Source organism: Oreochromis niloticus, linkage group LG19, assembly GCF_001858045.2.
Source record: "Oreochromis niloticus isolate F11D_XX linkage group LG19, O_niloticus_UMD_NMBU, whole genome shotgun sequence".
Lineage (NCBI taxonomy): Eukaryota > Metazoa > Chordata > Actinopteri > Cichliformes > Cichlidae > Oreochromis > Oreochromis niloticus.
The window spans coordinates 18,605,598-18,627,230 of record NC_031983.2 but is presented as its reverse complement, the minus strand read 5'-3'; the positions used below and the strand labels follow the sequence as shown (position 1 = coordinate 18,627,230).

Here is a 21,633-nt window from a genome sequence, read left to right as displayed (position 1 = left end):
CTAGCTAATAATTAAGATTTTTCATATTTTATGCATATTTACTTTTATTAAAGGACCCTCTCTATGTAGCTTATCAATCCTAAATGTTAACATATAAGCTGCCTTGTACCGGTCGACAAAGTCTGGTAACCCTGGAGATGTTTTACGGTATGTCCCTCCTCTTAATATCCGCTCAGTGCTCCAGGGCCCAAACACAGTGCATCCCGAATCAGGGAGGTTTATTATTGACCGTAAAGCACTCTCTCATTATTGTACCTTGTGTACTCAAATTGATTGGCCGCTTGCCCTCTCCATTCAGCGATCCATTCAATTGGTTTACTTTTATCTGTAAAGCCATTCTGGTCCCGCTCTGTTGTTATTCATGCTCCTGTATCTCTGTGAAACTTTGTGGAAACGACTTGCTGCAATCACAGGAAGCAGTTTTGCTATCTGTCCCTCAGGTCCAAACTGAATTAGGCAGGAGAGCTTTCATCCACTCTGTTACCTCTGCTCGGAAGCAAGAGCTAAATGAATCTCAGACGAAACAAGCTGGTCTCGCTAGGCAAGTTAAAACGATTTATAAGAAGAATAGAAACCTAATAAACCAGGTGTATAATTATTTGTACGTCCACGATCAACCGTAGTTTAAGGTTTAGTTAAAGATTCTTGACATTTTGTGCACCAAAGGATGCAAAATCAACACTGCAGTCATATTTTTCAATTATATTTTTGTTCGTACTCCTGAATGTTAGTTTTTCCTCTTAAATCACAAATCTTCAGGTTAAATTTAAAAAAAAAAAAGCATGAAAAGCATAAAAAGCTGTGATCATACAAAAAATTCCTAGTACTGTAGGAGCAGAATAAATAAACAAATGTATATTTTATTCATTTTGAATTCAACTTTCTACTTCTTGGAATGCTTTATTTTTATTTCATAGTATTCATTGAACTGATAACGCTTTCCACTTGCAGTGAAAGCCATGGGAAGTTGACAGTTTTCTCAATGAAAGCCATGCTGGCAACAATGTGTGGAGGGAAGATTGTTGACAAACTACGCTGTAAGTACAATTTTGACTGCTTTTTTTAAAAGCTGATGTCTTGGTTAATTACATATACCAGGGTCTGCATGTAGTTACTCAATTTAAACACACAGGGGCACTGCTGGAACATATATACAATATTCATTTATTTTTAATGCATTAACTTTATGCTGAGTCTGTGTACCTAGGATCAATAGTTTCCATTCACATAAATGTCAAGTGCCGGTTTGCATCCTGTTTTTGCTCAAAAGTAAAATGTGACATTTGCTTTCTCAGATATTTTCTCGCAGATCTCCGACTCCAGTGGCGTCATGGTGTTTGCAAAGTTTGATCAGTTCCTTCGGGAGGTGCTGAAACTCCCCACAGCCGTGTTCGAGGGCCCATCATTCGGCTACACGGAGCACTCAGTGCGGACGTGCTTCCCTCAGCAGGTAGGAAGAGAATACTGAATCAGTTTTCTCCTTTACTTTTTTCAAAGTCTTCAGTGCTTTACACTTCTTTTTCAATGCATGCATGTGTGTGTTTGTATCTAGAAGAAGATCATGCTGAACACATTTTTGGATGTGTTGATGGCAGATCCTCCCCCGCAGTGTCTTGTGTGGCTGCCGCTCATGCACCGACTTGCTAATGTTGAAAATGGTAAGTTTTCCCAAACCAAATTTTCCTTGAGAAAAGAATAATAGTTCACTATTTTTAGACATTTCACTCATGGTAAGATTTTATAAAGTGAGTGAAATATCATGAAAAACCAACAAGGAAATCTTGTTATAAGAACAGCCAAAAGAAATCATGAAACCGCCAAAGTCTTGGCTCCAAGATCAAAATCAAGACCATGACAACAAATTGTGTAAATAAATTATAAATGTACTTTCCCATTGCTTATTTCTCCAAATGAATAAATTTATTTTCTCTCTACATTTCATATGCTAATGGGAGGGGGGGGGGTCTTAAAGATGTGTCATAGTGTCAACTTTCTAGCTATTGGTTGTTACAGAAGTGGCGGAGTCAACTCAGAAGATCATTTTTAATTGTCCTTTATCTGTAAAGCATTGACTAATTTCTTAAGTAAATATAGTGGAGTATAAGGTGACATAAAATTGCTATACGTAAAGTATCTGAATCTTTTTATTATTTAAAACAAACCAAATACAGAAGTAGCTCTGAGATTAGCGACGTCACCACTCTGACAGGAAAGTGTCTTTGTTTTCGTGTTTATCCACTCAGTCTTCCATCCGGTGGAATGTTCTTATTGCCGGAGTGAGAGCATGATGGGTTTCCGGTATCGGTGCCAACAGTGCCATGGCTACCAGCTCTGTCAAAGCTGCTTCTGGCGTGGCCATGCTAATGGTCCCCATAGCAACCAGCACCAGATGAAGGAGCACTCGTCTTGGGTAAGGGGAAAAGGCTCTGATTATTTCTAAGTCTTACATTATGCTGTTCCCATTTCCATACAATTGAAAAGTCAATATCTCTTCGGTCTCATCTTGACTGATTTTATGACATAGCAACCATGTCCCCACATTTCTCGTCCTTTCAGACAAATTCAGCAGGGATTTAATGGGGTTTTACTCATCTTGGCAAATAAAATTGTATTGATTGAATTTACTGTGTTGCTGCATTCCCCCAAAGCTCAATCATTATGTTATAAATTGAAACATGGGAAGTCGTAGGCACTGGATTCCGAACCCATTTCCCATACCACTTGGATTTTACACAGAGAAGAATGACTGCTCTTGTAGCCTGAGGACTGGAATGACATGCCGGAGAAAAACAAAACGCTTTTTCTCTGATATAAAAAAAGAAAGAAAATTATAACGTGGGGTAGGTGGATGCATCTGTTTGGGATGTTTTTTGGATGCTTTTTCTGTTCACCTCTGTCCTGATTACCTGGCAGTATTACTGGCTATGTGACAGAAAAAAATGGACGCTCATCCAATTTTCAATTGCTCTCTATCTGCCTCCAAGTGCAGTAAATGTATTTTTCCTATTTTTATTTGTTTGTTAAATCGCAAGTGCAACATTGAATAGGCAAGGACATGCATTTTTATTCCTACACCACATCTCACTACGTTGTGCCAACATTAAGGTTCGTAGCAAGAAAAAGGAGTGCTGTTTACTACAGCTCTGCACGTCGCTCCGATTTTCGAGAACAAGGTTGATGTGCAGAGCTGTAGTAGCTACAGACGGATGTGTTTAATCAGTCACACTAAGAAGATACGGGAAAGAACTTGAACTGTATCATTTTTTTATGTGCATAAAAACAAAATAGCATTTCTGCTTGCCCTAGGGAAAATAAACATGTAGCTCAACATATGAGGACCATAATAAACATTAATAAATAGAATAAACATTGGTCCTTAAAAATATCTGGATCATATAAAACATGGTTAAAAAGCATTTAGAATAAAATCTTTATAGCAGAATAAAATGCTTCTTTACCTTCTTCCTGACTGCAGGTGAGAAAACAGGCTGTGAGATAGATGGCAGGGATCATTTATGATGCTGTCACCTGCTGTTTTCACAATCCGGTTCAGTTTGTGTCTTTCCTCAGACCTGCTGTTTCCAAACCAGCAAGTGATGCAGGACGTGATTATGCTCTCGGTGGTGCCTCTGTAATAGACTGTCAGGGGTGGAGTGGTGAGGTCCCGCTTCAGGTTCAATGTCCTCATGTTACAGAGGAGATGGAGACAATGTTTTACCTCCTTAATGAGGGCTGTGGTGTTGTCGCTGGAGTTCAAACCTTCCTTCAGATACACTTCCAAATACTTGGTGCACTTTGCCCGCTCTAATATAGATCCACTGATGGTCAGTGGTGGGACACAACTGGAGGTCGTCCTCCTGACATCCATGATCATGTCCTTAGTTTTGTCTGTGTTCAGAGTGTTGAGGTTATCTGGTAGAGCAGGATCATTAAGACCTGATTGCACAGTGGGTTTATAGCCTTCTGCTGTCTGGAACCCAGCCACAAGCGCTGCATGTCCTTGTTGTTTGTAAAATGATTTGACAGTTTTTCACATAATGCCTGTTTTCAGTTGCTTCTTCGTATGCTATAGGCTGAGATGTTTCCAGATGGTAACTCTGATCCTCAGTGGTGAATAGACCTCAGTTGTCAGCTGTGGCTTGTCACCAAGTGTCTTGACAGTTCTGATAACAGTCACATCGTCTGTGCATTTGTTTACAAATTCAGTGACAGCATCTGTGTATTCCTAGAGGTCTATACAATTCCCTTGATGTAGCTGTGTCTCTAAAAGTCCACTATGTGCACTCAAAACTGTCCTGCAAGGATGTATTAGCTTCATGATGCCGCTTTCTAATATCTGACTTGCTGGAGGCACTTGGCTCAGTCTTTGATGGTGGTGTAGAACATGAGGGCAGCAACAATAGCGAGGTGTGCATGATGAGTGACAAGGTGGGGGTGGGATTACATCATGGATCAGGTCTGAGACCCTTCTTGTTTGCAGTGGTGATGGACAGGCTGACAGATGAGGTCAGGCAGGGATCTCCAAGGACTATGATGTTTGCAAAAGACATTGTGATCTGTAGTAAGAGTAGGAAGCAGGTGGAAGAGAGTCTGCAGAGGTGGAGTCATGCCTAGAGAGGGAGGTGAAGTTGAAAGAAGCAGTGAAGGTGCATGAACTTAAATAGTTGTGGTTAACCACTGAAAGCAACGGACAGTGCACAAGAGAGGTGAGTGGAGATGAGCGTCAGGGGTGATTTGTGACAGAAGGATAGCAACAAGAGTGAAAAGAAAAGTTTATAAGTTGATACTGAGACCTGCATGGTTTAGAGAAAGTCGGTGAAAAAAAAAAGACATGAGGCAGAGTAGAAGGTAGCTTAAGGTGCTAAGATTTTCATTAGGAGTGATCAGGAGGGACAGGATTAGAAATGAGTACATCAGAGGGACAGCTCAGGATAAGCACTTTGAAGGTAAAGTTAGAGAGGCACTGAGATGGTTTGGACATTTGGAAAAGAGTGATAGTGAATATATTGGACAAAGGATGTTGAACATGTAGCTGCCAGGCAGGAGGAAAACAGGAACACCAAAGGATGTAGTGAAGGAGGACATGCAGAGGATTAGTGGGGGCCGAAGAGGATGCTAGGGACAGGATGAAATGAAGGCAAATGATCTGTTGTGGTGACCACCTTGTACCACACTAAAATATGTTAAAAGCTGTTCTAACCTGCCAGTATGAGAAAATATGATAAAAAAAAAAATCATATGATATGAGTGACTTCAGTTAAGAAGTTAAAGTATCACTCATCAGAAACATTAGGGATAGTACTGTATACTTTTCCCATATAATTCAGAATTTCCTAAAGAGTGAAATACGAGTGCTGGAAATCATCCTAAACCATTGGTCAGGGTAGCCAAACCTAAATGTATTTGTTATACTTTGAAGCTTCTTCCCTTATTTCTCCTGAATGAAGCATTGCTGTCAAGCTTCACTGCAGTTTTTCAGCCATTTGGATTAAAGAATCCACCAAACCTGCTCAATAGAAGCTTTTACTGAGTATGCAACAAGTACTTCTCATCCCCACTTTTCCCACAGTAAACAAAGTCTTGACCTAGTTATGTAAATGACTTCTAACAGCGCAAAGCTGTTTTCACTACTCCAACACAGTCACAGCAGTCAACAGAACTGCAAAGCTAACCGGTGCGTTGTTTGTCATGCCTAACTCACAGAAGTCTCCGGCTAAAAAGCTGAGCCACGCCATCAGTAAATCGCTAGGCTGCGTCCCCATCGGAGAGCCGCCACATCCCGTATTCCCCGAGCAGGCCGAGAGACCACAGGAGCTCACCCACACTGTGTAAGTACTCTTCCCAATGCATTTGTTCCTGCTCTCTCTGTCATTACTGAGGGAACCCCAGCAGATTTGTTGATTAACAGCACGGCAAGGATCAGTATGCTCATGATCTATAGTCTGCTACCGTCATGTAACTGCCTCCATCTTTCCATTTCGCTGTCACCACATGACTGATAGTGCGCCATCCTGCTCAGACATCTCGTCCCTGATTATTTGCTACCATGGAAATGCTGATATACTACACAGATTCAGCCGCTGCTGCCGTTAAGCTCAGTCATCCTCATCAGTCTGTTGGCAATGAAACCGGGACGATGGTATAAATCTCAGATTCCAGGCTTTGAGGCTTTGGGAAATCATTATAGAAAATGCATTATATTCTGCTGGTGTCCTAAACCCTGAAGACTCATTTACATTTCAGCTGAAAAATAGTACTATTAACATAATCAATTCCACCACTGAGATACTTTCACATAGTCCACAAAACTTGTCATCGTTGTTGCACTGAAACTCTGACGCTTTTTGGTCTCCACCAAGACAACATCTAACTGTGTTTTGAAGTATAAAAACAGTGGTCCATAGTTGTTCTTGTCTATGGCATTAACAGGATCGCAGGAAATCTCTCAACTTTCTTATTTGAGCTTTCGACATTTCCCATAGCACGTTTCATAACAAAATCCCGCTTCATATTCCAGTCACGACCATAAATCTAAGCTGTCTGTATATCCTTTTGCTGCTGGCAAGTGTCAGTGAGTAACTGATAGTGCGCTGCATCACAGGGGAGAAAGGAGCTTCGTGAATACCAAGAAAATTGACACAACGTAAATACATTCACATGATTTCCTGTTTTACCCCGATTCGCTTTTATATCCAGGCTCTGCCCACTGCCAGGAGGCTTTTTCTGTATTGTGCCCAAACTTATGCATTTAAGATGGAGTTTACATTTGCATAAATTTACAATTCATCACAACAGGGGGAGCCAACTGTCGACCCGGATGTTTTCCTCCTACTGAGAGATAAGGCGATTGGATTAGCTTGCACACTATAGGCTGTGTAGCATGAAATTACTTCACACAAGTAGATTAATATTGATAAAAAATAAAATTTGTGGCTAAAATATATTTAGAATTATGTATCTCTAGGGGCCACAGGAAGTCGCAATCCATATCTATATCTATCTTTTTTTTTTTTATGATGTTGATTATTTCAGACAGTGTAGTCACTGAGAATATGGAGTTCTGTCACAGCGAAACCAGCTGGGGTTTTTGTTTAGAGCTCTAAAACCGGTTTTAATTGTTGAGTATTTTCTGATGCAAACTAAAATTTGCAGTGAGAAAAGGCCCTTAATTAAATAATACTGAATATAATATAGCTTAGAGGAAGTTATACTACGATTATTTCTACTTTTTATAATTTTACTTTTAAGTCTTAATAGCTTATTGGGCTTTAATAAAAATTATGTTTGGCATTCTTTCTTTGAAATTCCAGGAACTTATTGTTATGATCTCCTTTGAGGGTTTTAAACACAAAGTGTATCCTCATGCTCTTGCACATGGCATTTTCAGGTTGCTGAAACTCTGTGTTTGCTGACTTTTAGGATAATGGATGTGACTGTTGACCCCTTCTTTTTATATCTTTTTGTCTCTATTGTTATGTCAGAAAGGGCATTTACAAAAAAAAAACATCTATTTTTGGTTCCAGAAAGGATTTTATGTTTTGATTTGTGTGGTGATGAAGTAGCGCCTCTCATCAGCTGTGCAATGAAAAGAAGCTTTTAAACCTGACAACCCTTCAAAATATGTATTCATCAGCGACTGTCATTCTCAATTTTGGTTCAGATTAAAAGCTCCAAATTTAACTGTGCAGGTCTTCAAAATAGCAGGCAGATACATCTGCAAAACAACACACAGGGGGAAATAACAGAGTGTTGTTTAGTTCTTTGGAATATGATCCTCAGTATGAAAACATTAAACATGACACTTAAGTCTGCTTATCTTTAGATGTGAGAAAAGTACTAGCATGGCTCTAATTGTAACAAAATCCAGAACCTCATTAGCATTTTATACGTTACACAATTACTGGACACTTTATTAGGTACACCTTGCTACGACAGGTTTGGATCCACTTTTGCCTTTTCAACTGCCTTAATTCCTTGTGGTATAGATTCAGCAAGGTGCTGCGAGTATTCCTCTGAGATTTTGGTCCACATTGACGTGATAGCGTAACACAGCTGCTGCAGATTTGTCGGCTGCACATTCATGAAGGGAATCTCCCATTCCACCACATCCAACAGGATTTCTATTGGCGAGATCTGGTGACTATGGCGATCATATGAGTGCAGTGAACTTGTTGCCATGTTTAAGAAATTAGTTTGAGGTGATTCAGTTCAATTCAGGTTCATTTATATACAGATAAGGACAATATTAGCCTCCCTCCCTGAAGATTTCTTAGTTTTAAAGTATTTCCCAAGTGCCTTTAAACAGAACAAGGAATTTTTTAACACAGCTTTTCCAAACATCCCAGTTTTATTTTGTATGCTTACTTTATTTTACCCTGCACACAGAAACATAATCATAATTCAGTAATGTTCACGTTGGTCTTCTGGAGGTAGTTCTTCACCAGGAGTGAGGTATGTTTGGGGTTATTGTGTCACGGTCTGGCATGGCGGACCGTGGGGATGTGGGGAAAGGAGGACCCAGTCGCGGTACTCTACGATGCAAACGGTGCTCTTTATTTACAGTGAATGGAATAATGACAATAAATCCCCTGTGATTTCCCCTGACTCCCGTGTCGTGTCTCAGTGCTCTCCGCTCCCGTGTCTCAGCACTCCGCGTGCTGGCTGCTGTCTGGCGCTCCACACTTCTCCTGGGGACACAAATAGAGGCAGCCGTCAGGACACATACAACCGCGGGCATACACATACACTAACTAAACTGGAAAACTAACGTAGAGTCTAACGCAATGATCCCGCGTCGGTGGGAGCTCCAAGACTCTCCTAAGTAGCTCCCCCGACGAGCCCTGATCAGCAGCAGGTGTGTGGCTTCGGGTGTGGCCAGGCCGCCAGCAGGGCCACACCCACCAGGTCTGCAGGTGCTTGACATCCTCTTACAGCCAAACACATATATACACACACACAAACAGTAGTGGCAGCAACACCAAAAATACATATACAATACAAATAATATAACAAAAGGCCATAGCTGGTCAGAGATCCTGGGTCGCTCAGACCCAGGACCCTGACATATTGTGTTGTTGGAAGACAAAGTGATAACTCAGACCCAGTTTTGGTGCTGACTGTTTGAGGTTTTCTTCCAAAATCTACACATATCCTTCTTCTACCTTTCACCTTCCACCTCACAGTTCCAGATGCACTGCAGCATCCCCACAGCATAATACTCCCAACACCATGTTTCAGTGTGGGGATGTGGTTCTTTGGGTTGTACACGTCTCATGTCTTTCTCCAAGCACAAACAGTGTCAGTATGACCAAAGAGCTCTAGTTTTGTCTCACCTGATTAAAGGGAGTGCTTCCAGTATTTATAAGTATCTTTCTTGTTGTCCTTAGAATACTTCAGGCTTGAAGATATCTTTTTTGTAGAAATTGAGTTTTTCTTGGTGTGCAACCTTGCAGTATGTTCCTGTGGAGGGTTCAAGTGATTTTCGTCTTTAAGACAACAATTGCCAGCTTGGCTAAGTCATTCACTAGAGTCTTGGCAGTTGTTCTGGTGTCTTTTGACGCATCTCTTTATTTCCAGAGTCTTTGAAATCTTTCTCTTCCTGCCTCTGCCAAGCTTGTGCCGTACTGTGTGGCTCTCTTTGAATTTCTTGATGATACTTCTCACTCCAGTTCTTGACACTTGGAAACGCTGCTATAGCTTTGCATATCCATCTCCTGCTTTGTGAGTGCCAACAGTTCTTTTTTTCTCAACTCCAAACCGATTTCTTTTGTTTTTGGCGTGATGCTTTCTCAAGTGACAGCTCAAACCCATGCCGAAGTTTTTATACTGTTTGCAAATTTGGAGATAACCCTCAGTTTTAACTTAATTTTACAACCTTTACAAGATTAAATTTCATCAATACACAGCAGTAGTTTGTGCAGTTGCTTAATAAAAAGGTCAGTTCTCCAGAGTGACAAATAATATTGATCATGGTAATTGGTAGATGTTATTTGTTTTGTTTTTTTTCTGAAATAATGTGTCTAAGAAATAATTTCTGGTTTCTAAAAAAAACTAGTATGTATAGAAATTCTATGTTAAAAATCCCTTGCTATGTTAAAAAAACCACTTTCCTCATCTGTAGTGCCAAATCACCATAACAGTCGCCTCAAGGCACTTTATACTGTAAGTTAAAGACCCTACAGACCCCTCCACGAGCAAGAACTATGTGATGGTGGGAAGCAAAAACTCCCTTTCAACAGGAAGAAGCCTCCACCAGAAGCGGCCTCAGGGAGAGGCACTCATCTCCCTCCACCAGTTTGGGGTTAAGTGGAAATAGGGAGACAGGAGAAAGCCAACTAAGAGAGAGAGGAGACTAAATTGCAATGACATACTGCACACTGCAGTGGTAAAGAGTGAAAAGAGGTAAGTGGAAAAGAGGTGCTCAGAGTATAAAAATTACAGTTAGTGGCTATGAATAGAGCGGTACTTCAACCATGTTTCTTCAGTAATTATGAAGAAGCAGCTTTAAAACTTAGCTTAACTTAGCATAAATACCAGAAATGGGGGAGCTAGCTAATCTGGCTCCAGATGAAAGTTGAAAGTTTAAAAGCCTTCCAGCACCTCTAGAGCTGATTAATTTACATCTGTGATGTTTAATAAAACATAAAAACTGAAAAATAACAGCTATGCTTTGATGTTATATGATATTTGTTGTTTGGCTGTAAGACAAGGACAAAATTAAATTGAACTGTACCGTTAAATCCAACATCAAATTGTAAATCTTATGCCCTCGTTGTAGCCATGAGCCATGAGTTCTGCCACTAATGGAATAATTCTATTTTTTAATGGGCAGTTTAATAAAAAAAAATGATGGGGGAACACAGCAATTATCTGCATACCATTCCGAGTTCCCTGCTGGCTATAGAAATGGATCCCTCAGATAATTAGTCACAGGAAAACTGCCAGGCTTCTAGTTTTATTCTACATTGACTTCATTTTACTGGGGATGCATAAGAGTGAGAGAAATGCAGTGTTGGAATACTAAAACTATTGCAGCTGCTTGCCAATTCTGATGAATGTTATTTGTGAAGAGATGGTGTTTCATATCATAAAAGCAGGGGACATACATCAGTGCGATCTCTTAGGTGTGTGTGTGTGTGTGTCTGTGATGGCTGACGGAGCTTCTGTGAGTGACTAATAATGGCAGAATCAGGCTAGAGCGTCAAGTTTGATCAAAATGCCCAAATCGAACGGACACGAGTCTCCCAGTTGTCCAAACTCTCATATCATCTTCAGACAAAGTGCATCTATTCTGAAACTATTCTGAAATATTTACTGGCATCTGAAAGCAAAGACCAACAGTGAGCTGAGCTGTGAATTTCTTCTCTCCACTCAAACTGTCAGCGAGATTCTTGGGGATTTGTGTTTTAGAGAGGAGTTATAGGTTTGGGATGCACTGTCTGTCTCAGAAACTTTAAATCTAGGATGCGGCTTCTTACCTTCAGACTTAGCACCGCTTCTGCCAAAAGACTTTAAGCACCAAAACAGACTAAGAGTCAAAAAATAGGCATCTTGCCGTAGTTTGCATTTAATGTGGAACACACTCTGTAGGCTCAAATTCTCTCTTCCAATGTTTAATATTTAGTAACCAATTTTCCACTCTCTATATAATCCCTAGAAATCCATTAACATTTTAAAATGCTTTCCTCTGTTTTATGCCTCTTCTTCTTTTTCTTTTTTTTTACTCTCCAGGTCAATGAAAATTCCATCAGTGTCATTAAAATGTAGAGAACAGGCATATAATTCACTTCACTGAGAGCGTGATCCATTGGGTTTTTATGGCCGAGGTACTGTCAGCCTCGCGGGAAATAGGAGCACAGCAGGAAAGGATGCTTCACGCTTGCTTATTATTTTTAGCCGACTGAGGACGATTGAAGGCAGCCGTGCATCCGTCCTTTTCAGAAATAAGACGAACGAGTGTGCATGAGGTGCCACTGGACTTAATTTTCCCAGTACCCCCTCCAAAGCCAAGTACAAAGAGCACGTGGTACATTGTCATTCGCTGCACGCAGGTAACACAAAGCTTAGCGCATTGCAGACTTTGATCTCTTAGTGCCTAAATGTTGTGTCAATTCACTGCTGGTTGACCTCTGAGGCGCCGCCCGAATGTCTGGCCTGTGTGTCCTTAATCAGCGTTTAGGGAGTCAGTGAATCACAGCGCTGCAGACACTGATGTGAACGAGTCGGGATGCCTGTTAGAGTTCATTCTAACATTTAGAGGAGAATGAAATACTGCTTTACATAAGAGGAAGTGTTTTTTATGGCACCCTGCTGTTCCACAGGAGTTATATTGGTATGTTCAAAAAGGACTGATGATTACTTATAGAAGGCTAGCTGTGAAGAACTTTGACTTATGTAACTCACTAAAGGTAAGGGGAAGAGTAAGGATATGTAAATGCAATTATAGTAGAAACTGTAGAGTTTATTGTGCGCTTGTCTGCTGAGGAGATGATAAAATATTTGTGCTTTTTTTTTGTTTAGAGGTTGCAGAGGAGGTATTTTGAGCAAAAGGCATTTCCCCCTAATTTCCACTGTGTTAGAGAGAGGTGAAGAGAGGAGAGTCAGAGCAGAGAGCTTCAGAGAGGAGAGTGAGCGTGTGCGAGACACACAGAGAGACAGAGAGGGAGAGAGAAAATCTACGTCGTCATGAAGTCACGTGACCGCTGAGTTTCCTTGGAGACAACAGCAGTGTAATAGTGAGATGCTCGCCTGCTCAGTTGAGGGCAGATTAGGCATCTGGCAACAGCAGCAATTGGATGTATTTTGCCAGCCAGACAGGTGCTTTCTCTCCTCACAGAGGTAAGTGTGGCGCCTCGCTTCCTGTCCTCAGTCTGGAGCTCACCTTCAGGGTGGATTCTTGTAATGTGATTAAGAAAAGAGAGGTAAACATTTTTCACATGCGCTGGGATTTTAGCCGGAGTGTTTGTGAGGGAGACTGGAAGGCAGCGCGTGGCCGTTTAAGTAGTCACACTTTTGCTTTCCTGTTTATCCTAATGCGTGATCCAGAAATTAGCAGTGCTGTGGTTGTGCAAACGGCCCCAGAAACAAATACTCGGACTTGCGTCTCTTACGACCCCATTAGGCAACTCTTGAGGGGCATAAACGTCTGAATGAATTAATAATTGCAGTGTGTCTTCAAAAAGAACACGCTGACCCCCTTGAGCACCCACGTTAATGCGAGGAGCATGCATTTAGAAGTACTGCTGCATTTTTTCATATATTTTGTGCTGATTTCTGTTTTTAGTAGCTGAGTAATATACAGAACTGCCTGTGCTGTTGATGCACTTTGTGGGGGGGAAAATGTGGCTTTTTTCCACAATGTAGATATAAATAGTTTGATTTGGAAAAAAGAAAAGCTGATTGGACAAATAATCTTAATAAGACACAGTGCTCTACATTGCATTTGCTTTTATGTGGTAATGAGTGTTTTAAATAAAACAGTTACAATAGAATCAAAGCTGATAACTACACAAAGATACTGGGGATGCGTCGACAAGGATTTGAAAATCAAATGCTTTCCTCTGCTGTTTTCTGTGTCGGATGTGAAGCTGAGAGGACCTGAGATGTGCAGAGTGATATTTCGGCGCGTTAATGAGACTCTGTGGTCCGGGGGTTTGGACTCCGATGAGTTTGCCACTGATTCAGCCGCCAGATGGACCCCACTGCTTTGTTTACTCTCACAAATTACCTCCCACAATGTCACCTTTGCTAGTTTTTCACAGACTTCCAGTTTAATTAGATCTCTTGTCTGCTGCTCTTGCTCTTGCTCATGTTAATTAGGTTTAAGCTAATAGCCCAAAAACATCTAAATCGCTGTTCCCGGAATAGTCAATTATTTTGCAACAATTTTAAGTTAACTGGAGTACAGCATGTTGCTTTTTTTTCCTGCAACACACTCAGTGATTTATAATGATCCTCCTGCTTCCCTCCTCACCCTCCTGGTACAGTTGGATTAAACTGAAGCCAGGATCGCTGATTCATGATTATTAATAAAATGCAAATGCCCTCTCCTCCATTCCCTGGTGACAAGCACCACAGGCCTCTGCAGCGCAGCATTAAAGACCTCTAATCTTGTCTTTTAGTCAGCCGAAACCAGCGGCCAACAACATGAACGACACAATGCTCTTGTCCTCTGGGGCACCTACTCCTACTAAAAGGTAAGCGACCCTCAGGCCTGGTGTCATTTTGAAGGTGCTATTCGTGTAACATCTTTAAAAGATGACCAGACGTCACTTGCAGTTACACACTCTGGCTGTCAGTTCTTCTTAACACAGGATTCAGTTGGTTTCGGGTTTCCTCCCATCAGTGGAAATAACAGAGGGCAGTCACTAAATCAAACTACAGATGTTATTTGTTCCTTCACACTTGACACACATTTCTTTTTTTTTCTTTTCTTTTTTTTGCATCCGAACAGCATTGCCTTGTGAGTATTTTTAGAGGAAAATTTGTTCCGCTGTCGTGAAGAATATGTGAGCACTCCTACTTAAAGGGCTGATTTGACAAATAGATTATGATAGAACTGGAGCCTTATCATGTAAGCAGATAGCAGGCGAGGGCCCCTTGAAAGCAGCCTAATTGTCCTCTTATTTCTGCCCCTCTCAGTTAAAGGCCACCTCAATTATTATTTACTCACAGTGCTAATGAACCATTGTGGTTATGAATTCAATAATGGAGAGCACTCCGAGGGAGCTGTAATGTATCTGCACTCTCTCCCGCAGGTCTGTGCTGGTTAAATTTTCCTTTTTGTGTTCACAATCTCTTTATCATATCTTTCCAGCAATTTGTGTTTGCAAGACAGGCACATTAGCAGACACGCTACAGTCCACTGTAGAGAATGAATAGAGGCATGAATATCAAACCTATTTAGCATGCGGTGCTTGATTGAACTCTAAAGAATTTATTTAGGAATTCAGTGTGCAGTTTAATGAAGTCCTGTGGATGCTTTTTCTTTTTTTTTAAAATCCACTTGTGCTTCTCCAGGCTGAGGTATCATACAATACTATGCCAAGGACCCTCGCAGCTGAAGGGCACCTTGTACAAAAGGGTCCAATGATGTGCAACTAGATTTAGCCCTAAACTGTGTTTTTAAAGAGACGTGTTAATATAAGCCTGTTTTTCTGTTTTAAAGATTAGTCACTTCACCTGGTAACAAAGTGTAATTATTTAACCTTGCTAAAAGCAAAGTAGCAATCAATACCGGATTAATTTTCTGTGCAAGATCAACATTTTGTACAGTGCAGTCTTGTCTATGTGGCTTGATGGTATCGAGATTACAGCTGGTTTGAGGGAAGCCGACAAGATAGGGTCACCCGAGGCTGTAAACAATACCTCACATCCAGACCTGTGGAGGTCAGTGGAAGACATTAGGTTTTGCAGCATGGGCAGGCGGAAGGCGACACTCTCCTGAGATTTGCTTCACTGTGGCAGCATTGAAGAAGCCCGATAACCTTTGTCTTGACATTTTGCTCTGTGAGTCATGGCTGTATGGGAAGATGTCATGCACCAAAGATGCTGTTGCCTCGGAGGGGTCCTAACAACCACAAAGCTGCCATTTTTAGGGCAGGAATTGTGCATTGAGCCATTGTGACGCTTCTAAAATAGGTTGTGTTGTGAGTGGCAGTGAGGATATCAGTAGGCAGGTCAAAGTGGGTTCATATTATTGTATTTGATAATTACGCGGCACTAGCCTGCCTGCTTTCTTACTAAGGATGTACGAGTCAAAGATGTTACTGTTGAATAATGGAAAGCTCCTTGTGGCTCTGCTTCAGTTTGAAAGCCCCAAACTGAAAAGCAGCACCGGTGCAGTCCTTGTTTGTTGACTCTTTCAGATTTTTTACTGCAGGGAAACAAACAAAAGAAAAAACAGAAACAGAACTATAAGATGTCAGGGAGGAGAAAAAAAACAGTGCGTGTTGTGCTCCTAGCCTCCATCACAGTGTGCTCTCTGATACTGTCTGCTCTGCTGACAGGGCATCTGCTCTCTTCCACATCTCCCTCTCACACAGCAATATCTCAGCATAAGCAAGCAAACCAACACCCAACAATTTAGAACTTATTAGCCATATAGCAGCAAAAAACAAAATGTTGTCTCAGACTCAAAGGGCATTAACTTAGAGTCAACTCACTATTGACCAAACGTCAGTATGAAAGCACTATTGACAAGGCAGCTGTAGTTATATGTGATTTATGAACGGCTATTGCTTGCTTAACACTGAAGTTGAGAATAGTTTTCATGAAGTAGGCTTACCTGGTGTATTTAGTGAGTAAATTTAACAAAACAGATAGAGTTAGGTCCATATGCATTTGGACAAAGGCGCAATTCTTGTCATTTTGCCTCTGTACACCATCGTTGTATTTTTTTAGTCAAGCATTTAATATTAGACTGAAGTGCAGATTTTCACCTTTAATTTAAGGGGTTTAAAATGTGTACAGAATAATGGACAGCTTTTTACAGGCTTGAAATCTTGTAATCAGACAAACTAACCTAATTTTAAATAAAAGGATTATTAATGGCTGTCTGAGTTCTCGAACCAGTTGGAATCACCATATGCTTCATTTCCTCACATGACATGCCCTACCAGGCCTTTGCTGAGTCTCTGTGCATTCAGATTTGTATTTATTAACTAAAAAAACATGTTCTGTTGGGTTGAGATCAGGTGACTGATTTGGTCAGTGAATAATATACCATTTGTTTAACCTAAACTGTTAGGTTGCTTCTGCAGTTTGCTTTAGGCCATTATCTGTCTACTCTAAAACACTGTCCTATTAGGCTGAATCTGAGCCGTGTACACTTAAGAATTCATGCTGATACTTCTACCAGCACTTATATCATCAGTAAACACTGGCAGTTTCACTGGCAGCCATACGTGCCCATGTCATAGGGTGCCTCCACCATGTTTGACAGATGATGGGATATGATTTGGACCCAGAGCTGTTTCTCTTCTTGTCTATACTCTTCTCTGCCCATCACATTCGTACAAGTTCAACTTGGTTTCATCTGTCCAAAGAATTTTTTCTTAGAAGTGTGGAGGCTGTTTTAGACATTTCCTCGCAAAGTGACCTTTTAGTTCTTGAGTGTAACCAGTGGTTTGCATCTTGTTGTGAGCCCTCTGTAATTATATGTGTCTCTTGATTATAGACTTTGACAATAATACACCTTCATCCCTGAGAGTGTTTTTGATGTAGGGTGCGAAATTTTCTTCTCTCTCTGATAGATTTTGATTTTTGGCTGATGATAGACTCCTTGACTTGTATCAGAATCTCTTTGGACCTGATATTGAGATTTCCAGTGAAAAGAAGCCAAGTGTTCAACACTTGGGATTTAGGCGTTAGATCTTTTATCCACTTAGATTGTTGTAAATAACCAGGAAACAGGCCTCACCTAGTCATGAAACTGCTCGTAATCCAATTGTCCAATTAATTCTGAGTCTCTGAAAATGGCAAACTATGTATAAATGGCTGAATGTCCTAAACAGCTGATGGAAAGCTTTTATTAAACCCTGTGAATTAAAGCTGAATGTCTTTATTTCAATGACATATTTAGTGTTTGGTTAAAATCCAATGTGATGGTGCCCTAGGTAAAACTACAAACACTGCGTCATTGTTCAAAAACATATTAACGTCACTCCGTCGTACTTATAGTGGTTGACAAATGCCCTAATGTAATGTTTTGCTGTTTTTTTTATGGAAATTGATGAATTTACTCTAAATCATATATACTGATATTAGTGCTGTAAACATTTGATATCCAAAATCTGTCACTTTAAAGTCATTCAGTCTTTATTTATAGCAGCATCAAAGAAACCAGGAATCTGAACTCAGGGCCTGCCCACGCTGAGCGGCAATAGGTAAACATGACAGACACAGTGGTGTGTGAGAAATTGTGTTTGAGTAAAAATGCTTACAACTAAAATAAGTATCTGGGAAAGATGCCAGCTTGGAGCGCTTAAAGGTAGTTCATGCATCTCTGTCTGAAACCTGGCTCAGGCCATCAGGTGGTGCCAAGAAACTCCCTGAAGAACAAAACACTGGAGCTGCTTCCAGCCTGAAGATTCACCCCAAACGGCTCCCTGACGTATGTTAATGCACTACTTTAATTCTACAAGAAGCCTCAGACTCTGCCTGTGCTTTGGCCTGAGGACTAGAAGGTAAATTATTTAGAAAGTGCCCCACTTAACAAGACATTTTCAGAGATCTGGCTCAAAACGAATGCTATGACAGGTTGGTTGACTGATTTTTCCTCTAGTGGACCAAGTTTAATCTCCTCCAGTCAGGTGACAGTATCTAGAAATATGCCAAATCATACAGTGACTATTTAATGATGTAATCAGTGAAATTATGGGAAAAAAACATTGAAAAAAATAGCTGAAATGATCTCATTACACTAGCAGCTTTATGTATATAGATAAGATTCAAACACAAATGTTAATTAAGAGGCTGATTATCAGTCCTTTTGAGGCCGTGTGGTTGCTGATGCAGTGGGTTTGAAGCCAGATTGGGTTTAATGGTCTTAATCATCACTTACTCTCAGATAGCGCCCAACTCCATATCAGCTGTCCTTCACTCTTCACTGCAGACCGCCTGCCGAGAAAGAACAGCATATGTCCTGTCATCTGTCTGCACCATATGCCACACCCATGGTCATTTAAAGTCTTGCGCCTTATTTGACATTTCCAGTCAGTGATGAAATGGCCAGAATGGGCATTGGCACAGTCACAAATGCATTTGGCATGCTGCATTCTCTCTTATCCATCACAGTTCATTGTTATGACCAATTATTGTACCTCAGACTGTCTATCAACACTGCAGTCAAAGCCAAGTGTCCTTTGTTAAGGTCACCTTAATTATGAAGTTTTGTTTTCATGCAAATTATTTTATATAATCACTTGCGCCATGCAATTTTTTTTGTTCCTTTCCACTTACATAAGCGCTTTTGACATTTGAGTCACTGTTGCTGTCTATGCTTGTGTGCATGTGTGCACGCGTGCATGATGTGTCTTTCTATCTTTGACTTTGGGCAGTGTCTTGGAGAGTCCCAGCCGGCTAGATGAAGAGCATCGCCTCATCGCTCGATACGCTGCCCGCCTGGCAGCTGAGGCGGGCAACTCCACAGTGAGTATGAGACCCCATGGTGGGCATCAGTCACCCTGTATTTCAGATTTGATGCTTTGAAGTTTTTGTCAGGTTTTCTTCATCAGCACAGGGAACTTGGATTTTGAAACTGAAATGTGAGCTTTTATTTTCCATGACTTGTATTTGTTTTAGAAAGATTTAAGGAATTTTTGCTTTTTGGCAGAGCGCTGTAGAGAAATAGGCAGGGCATGTGGGGCAGTGAGCGGGGAAATATCTCAAGTTGAAGGTCAGCCAAGCTGGGAGTTGAACCTGGGACTTTGCTGTTCAGGGCATTAAAATCTCTAAGCAATGGGAAAAGTGGCCCTTACGTTGATGACTTTTCTAGAAATACAGTGAAGTAAGGAGCACATGTCATCTGATTAAAAGTTCTAATCCTTTCTGTGCTGGAAACATGCTAACAGCAAAGTGTGGCTCAATTATGCAACAAATACTCCTCAAGCCAGATTCCTTATCACAAATACACCAACTGCTGGCTCTGTTTACTCTGCAGCCAAACAAAATCAGGTTCTCTTAATAAAAACTGCTTTCTGATTTTATGCTCCACTAGTCGTGAGCTGGAAGAGTACAACTCTCTCCTTCTTAACTCTTTCATATTCCATTGCTACCTTTTAGAAATTTAAACCAAAACCTCTCCAAGAAATGGAAAAAAATATGTTCTGAAGGCACATTTTGGTGAAGAAAAATGGTAACGAGGATGACACATGCATACTTCAAAATAAAAACCGCCCTGCTGGTTTCGCCAGCTGAACTCTTTTGTTGTGAAGCAGCAGCAGTAGATTTTCTTTGTTACTGTTTGTTATATATGGAAGGGATAAAGCGACGCTGTGGTTCTTGTTTATGCTGAAACATAATAAGTCTCCAGCAGAGCATCATTACTGCTCGCTGTGGTCAGGCGCGATAGCTGTTTGTATTTAACTTTTGTTCTCCCCACCGTGTTTTTAATACTGTTTTATGATAATTTTGTTTTTCAGCAACAATGTCCTCCAACAGATCTCAGTTTCAACTTTGATGCCAATAAGCAGCAGAGGCAGCTGATTGCAGAGCTGGAGAACAAAAACAGGTACAGCTTATCATGCGACCATTGTTATACATGTGTGACAGGTGAATCATTGATTTGATTTTTTGGCTTGTTGGTGGTAAAGCAGTGATGCATGATTTTGTTGCACTCATTTGCTTTCTGTTACAGCCTTTAGTTGAGATGATGATCACGGTTGTTATATATGTGTGCTAAAAATATTACAACGGTGCACAGCGTGGCTAATCAAGCTGTTCCTTTGAAAGTTTCTCAGCCATCTGTAATATTAAAATGCTGCTTGCATGTGAATGCATCAGCAGTAAACCCATTATTAAATCTTTGTCCTTTGACTCATCTGAGTACAGTATGTAAACGATATGCTTTTCCTTTCACATTTTAAATAATTTCAAATGCAAGTTTTGCATTTAAGGTATTTTTAAACCGACATGTGACAACACTAGTATGAGTAATAAAGCTCACGTTTCATATCTGCTGTCTGCTATATTCAGAGAGATCCTGCAGGAAATCCAGAGGCTGCGTTTGGAGCATGAACAGGCCTCTCAGCCGACACCAGAAAAAGCCCAGCAGAACCCCACACTCCTGACCGAACTACGACTCCTCAGGTATCGCCCTGCCGACACGATACATCACATATAACATCATCATTAAGGGGTCAAAAAGATAAATAAATAAAAACAAACAAAACCTCAGGGTGGTTGTACCTTTTTGGACTGAACTCATTCTTTACATAAAATTAATGTGTGCCTAATTAGGGAGCATTAGCTTCCACAACAGCATGGACATTTGTCATGCTGGCAGGACACCGAGACCCTTGGGTTCAGTTGCTGGGAGAGAGTCACCCTGTGAGGACATGTTACAGCACTTTTTACCTTGAAGGACTCCTAGATTGTGTCAACTGGCCTAAATAATGCATCAGAGGAAACATTGCAAGTCAACAGTTGTGCCAAAGGTTCAAATCACATGTTCTTTTAATGTTTTGTAGCTTAACTGTTTAGCTACTAAATTAATCTTTAGTCATTCATCCATTTACATCATGTTTTTTTTTTTTTCAGTTTTACTCCCCACACGGACTCTTTTTGGCATGTTAGTGTTGATAATATTTTCATAATATGGTAATTATAAGGTAATTTCTGTCTTATGTCACATAACCACATTGTCTCTTACCATTAAACAGGTTTTCAGATATTAATACGCTCTCTTAGTATGTTTGCTTTAGGGCAGATATCATCAAATGGTAAATATTTAACAGCACAGTGTTCTGTGTGGAGCTGTATTTGGACTGAACAGATGTCATATTGCATTTATACAGCCACAGGATGAAGAACAGATAACCGCTGCTTACAATCTGTAAATGTTTGTAAGTTTCTTATAGGACAACTTTAGCTATACAAATGATTGCTACTGTGCTTTTGTTTTTCAATATACAG

General features: G+C 40.6%; 1 protein-coding gene across 5 annotated transcripts in view; it reads left to right on the top strand.

Annotated features, from left to right (window-relative positions):
• The window catches only part of dtnbb (dystrobrevin, beta b), a 37,610-nt gene that overhangs the window by 8,023 nt on the left and 7,954 nt on the right, over positions 1-21,633 (top strand). For 2 of the 5 annotated variants that reach the window (XM_005477261.4, XM_003442898.5), the window contains exons 6-14: positions 952-1,037; positions 1,296-1,450; positions 1,553-1,658; positions 2,244-2,410; positions 5,704-5,828; positions 14,121-14,195; positions 19,059-19,149; positions 20,142-20,230; positions 20,695-20,808. In XM_005477261.4, the coding sequence (XP_005477318.1) occupies positions 952-1,037; positions 1,296-1,450; positions 1,553-1,658; positions 2,244-2,410; positions 5,704-5,828; positions 14,121-14,195; positions 19,059-19,149; positions 20,142-20,230; positions 20,695-20,808 (1,008 nt within the window). The remainder of the gene's footprint in view (positions 1-951; positions 1,038-1,295; positions 1,451-1,552; positions 1,659-2,243; positions 2,411-5,703; positions 5,829-14,120; positions 14,196-19,058; positions 19,150-20,141; positions 20,231-20,694; positions 20,809-21,633) is intronic. The other 3 variants (XM_019349172.2, XM_019349171.2, XM_005477260.4) reach the window with 2 other exon arrangements.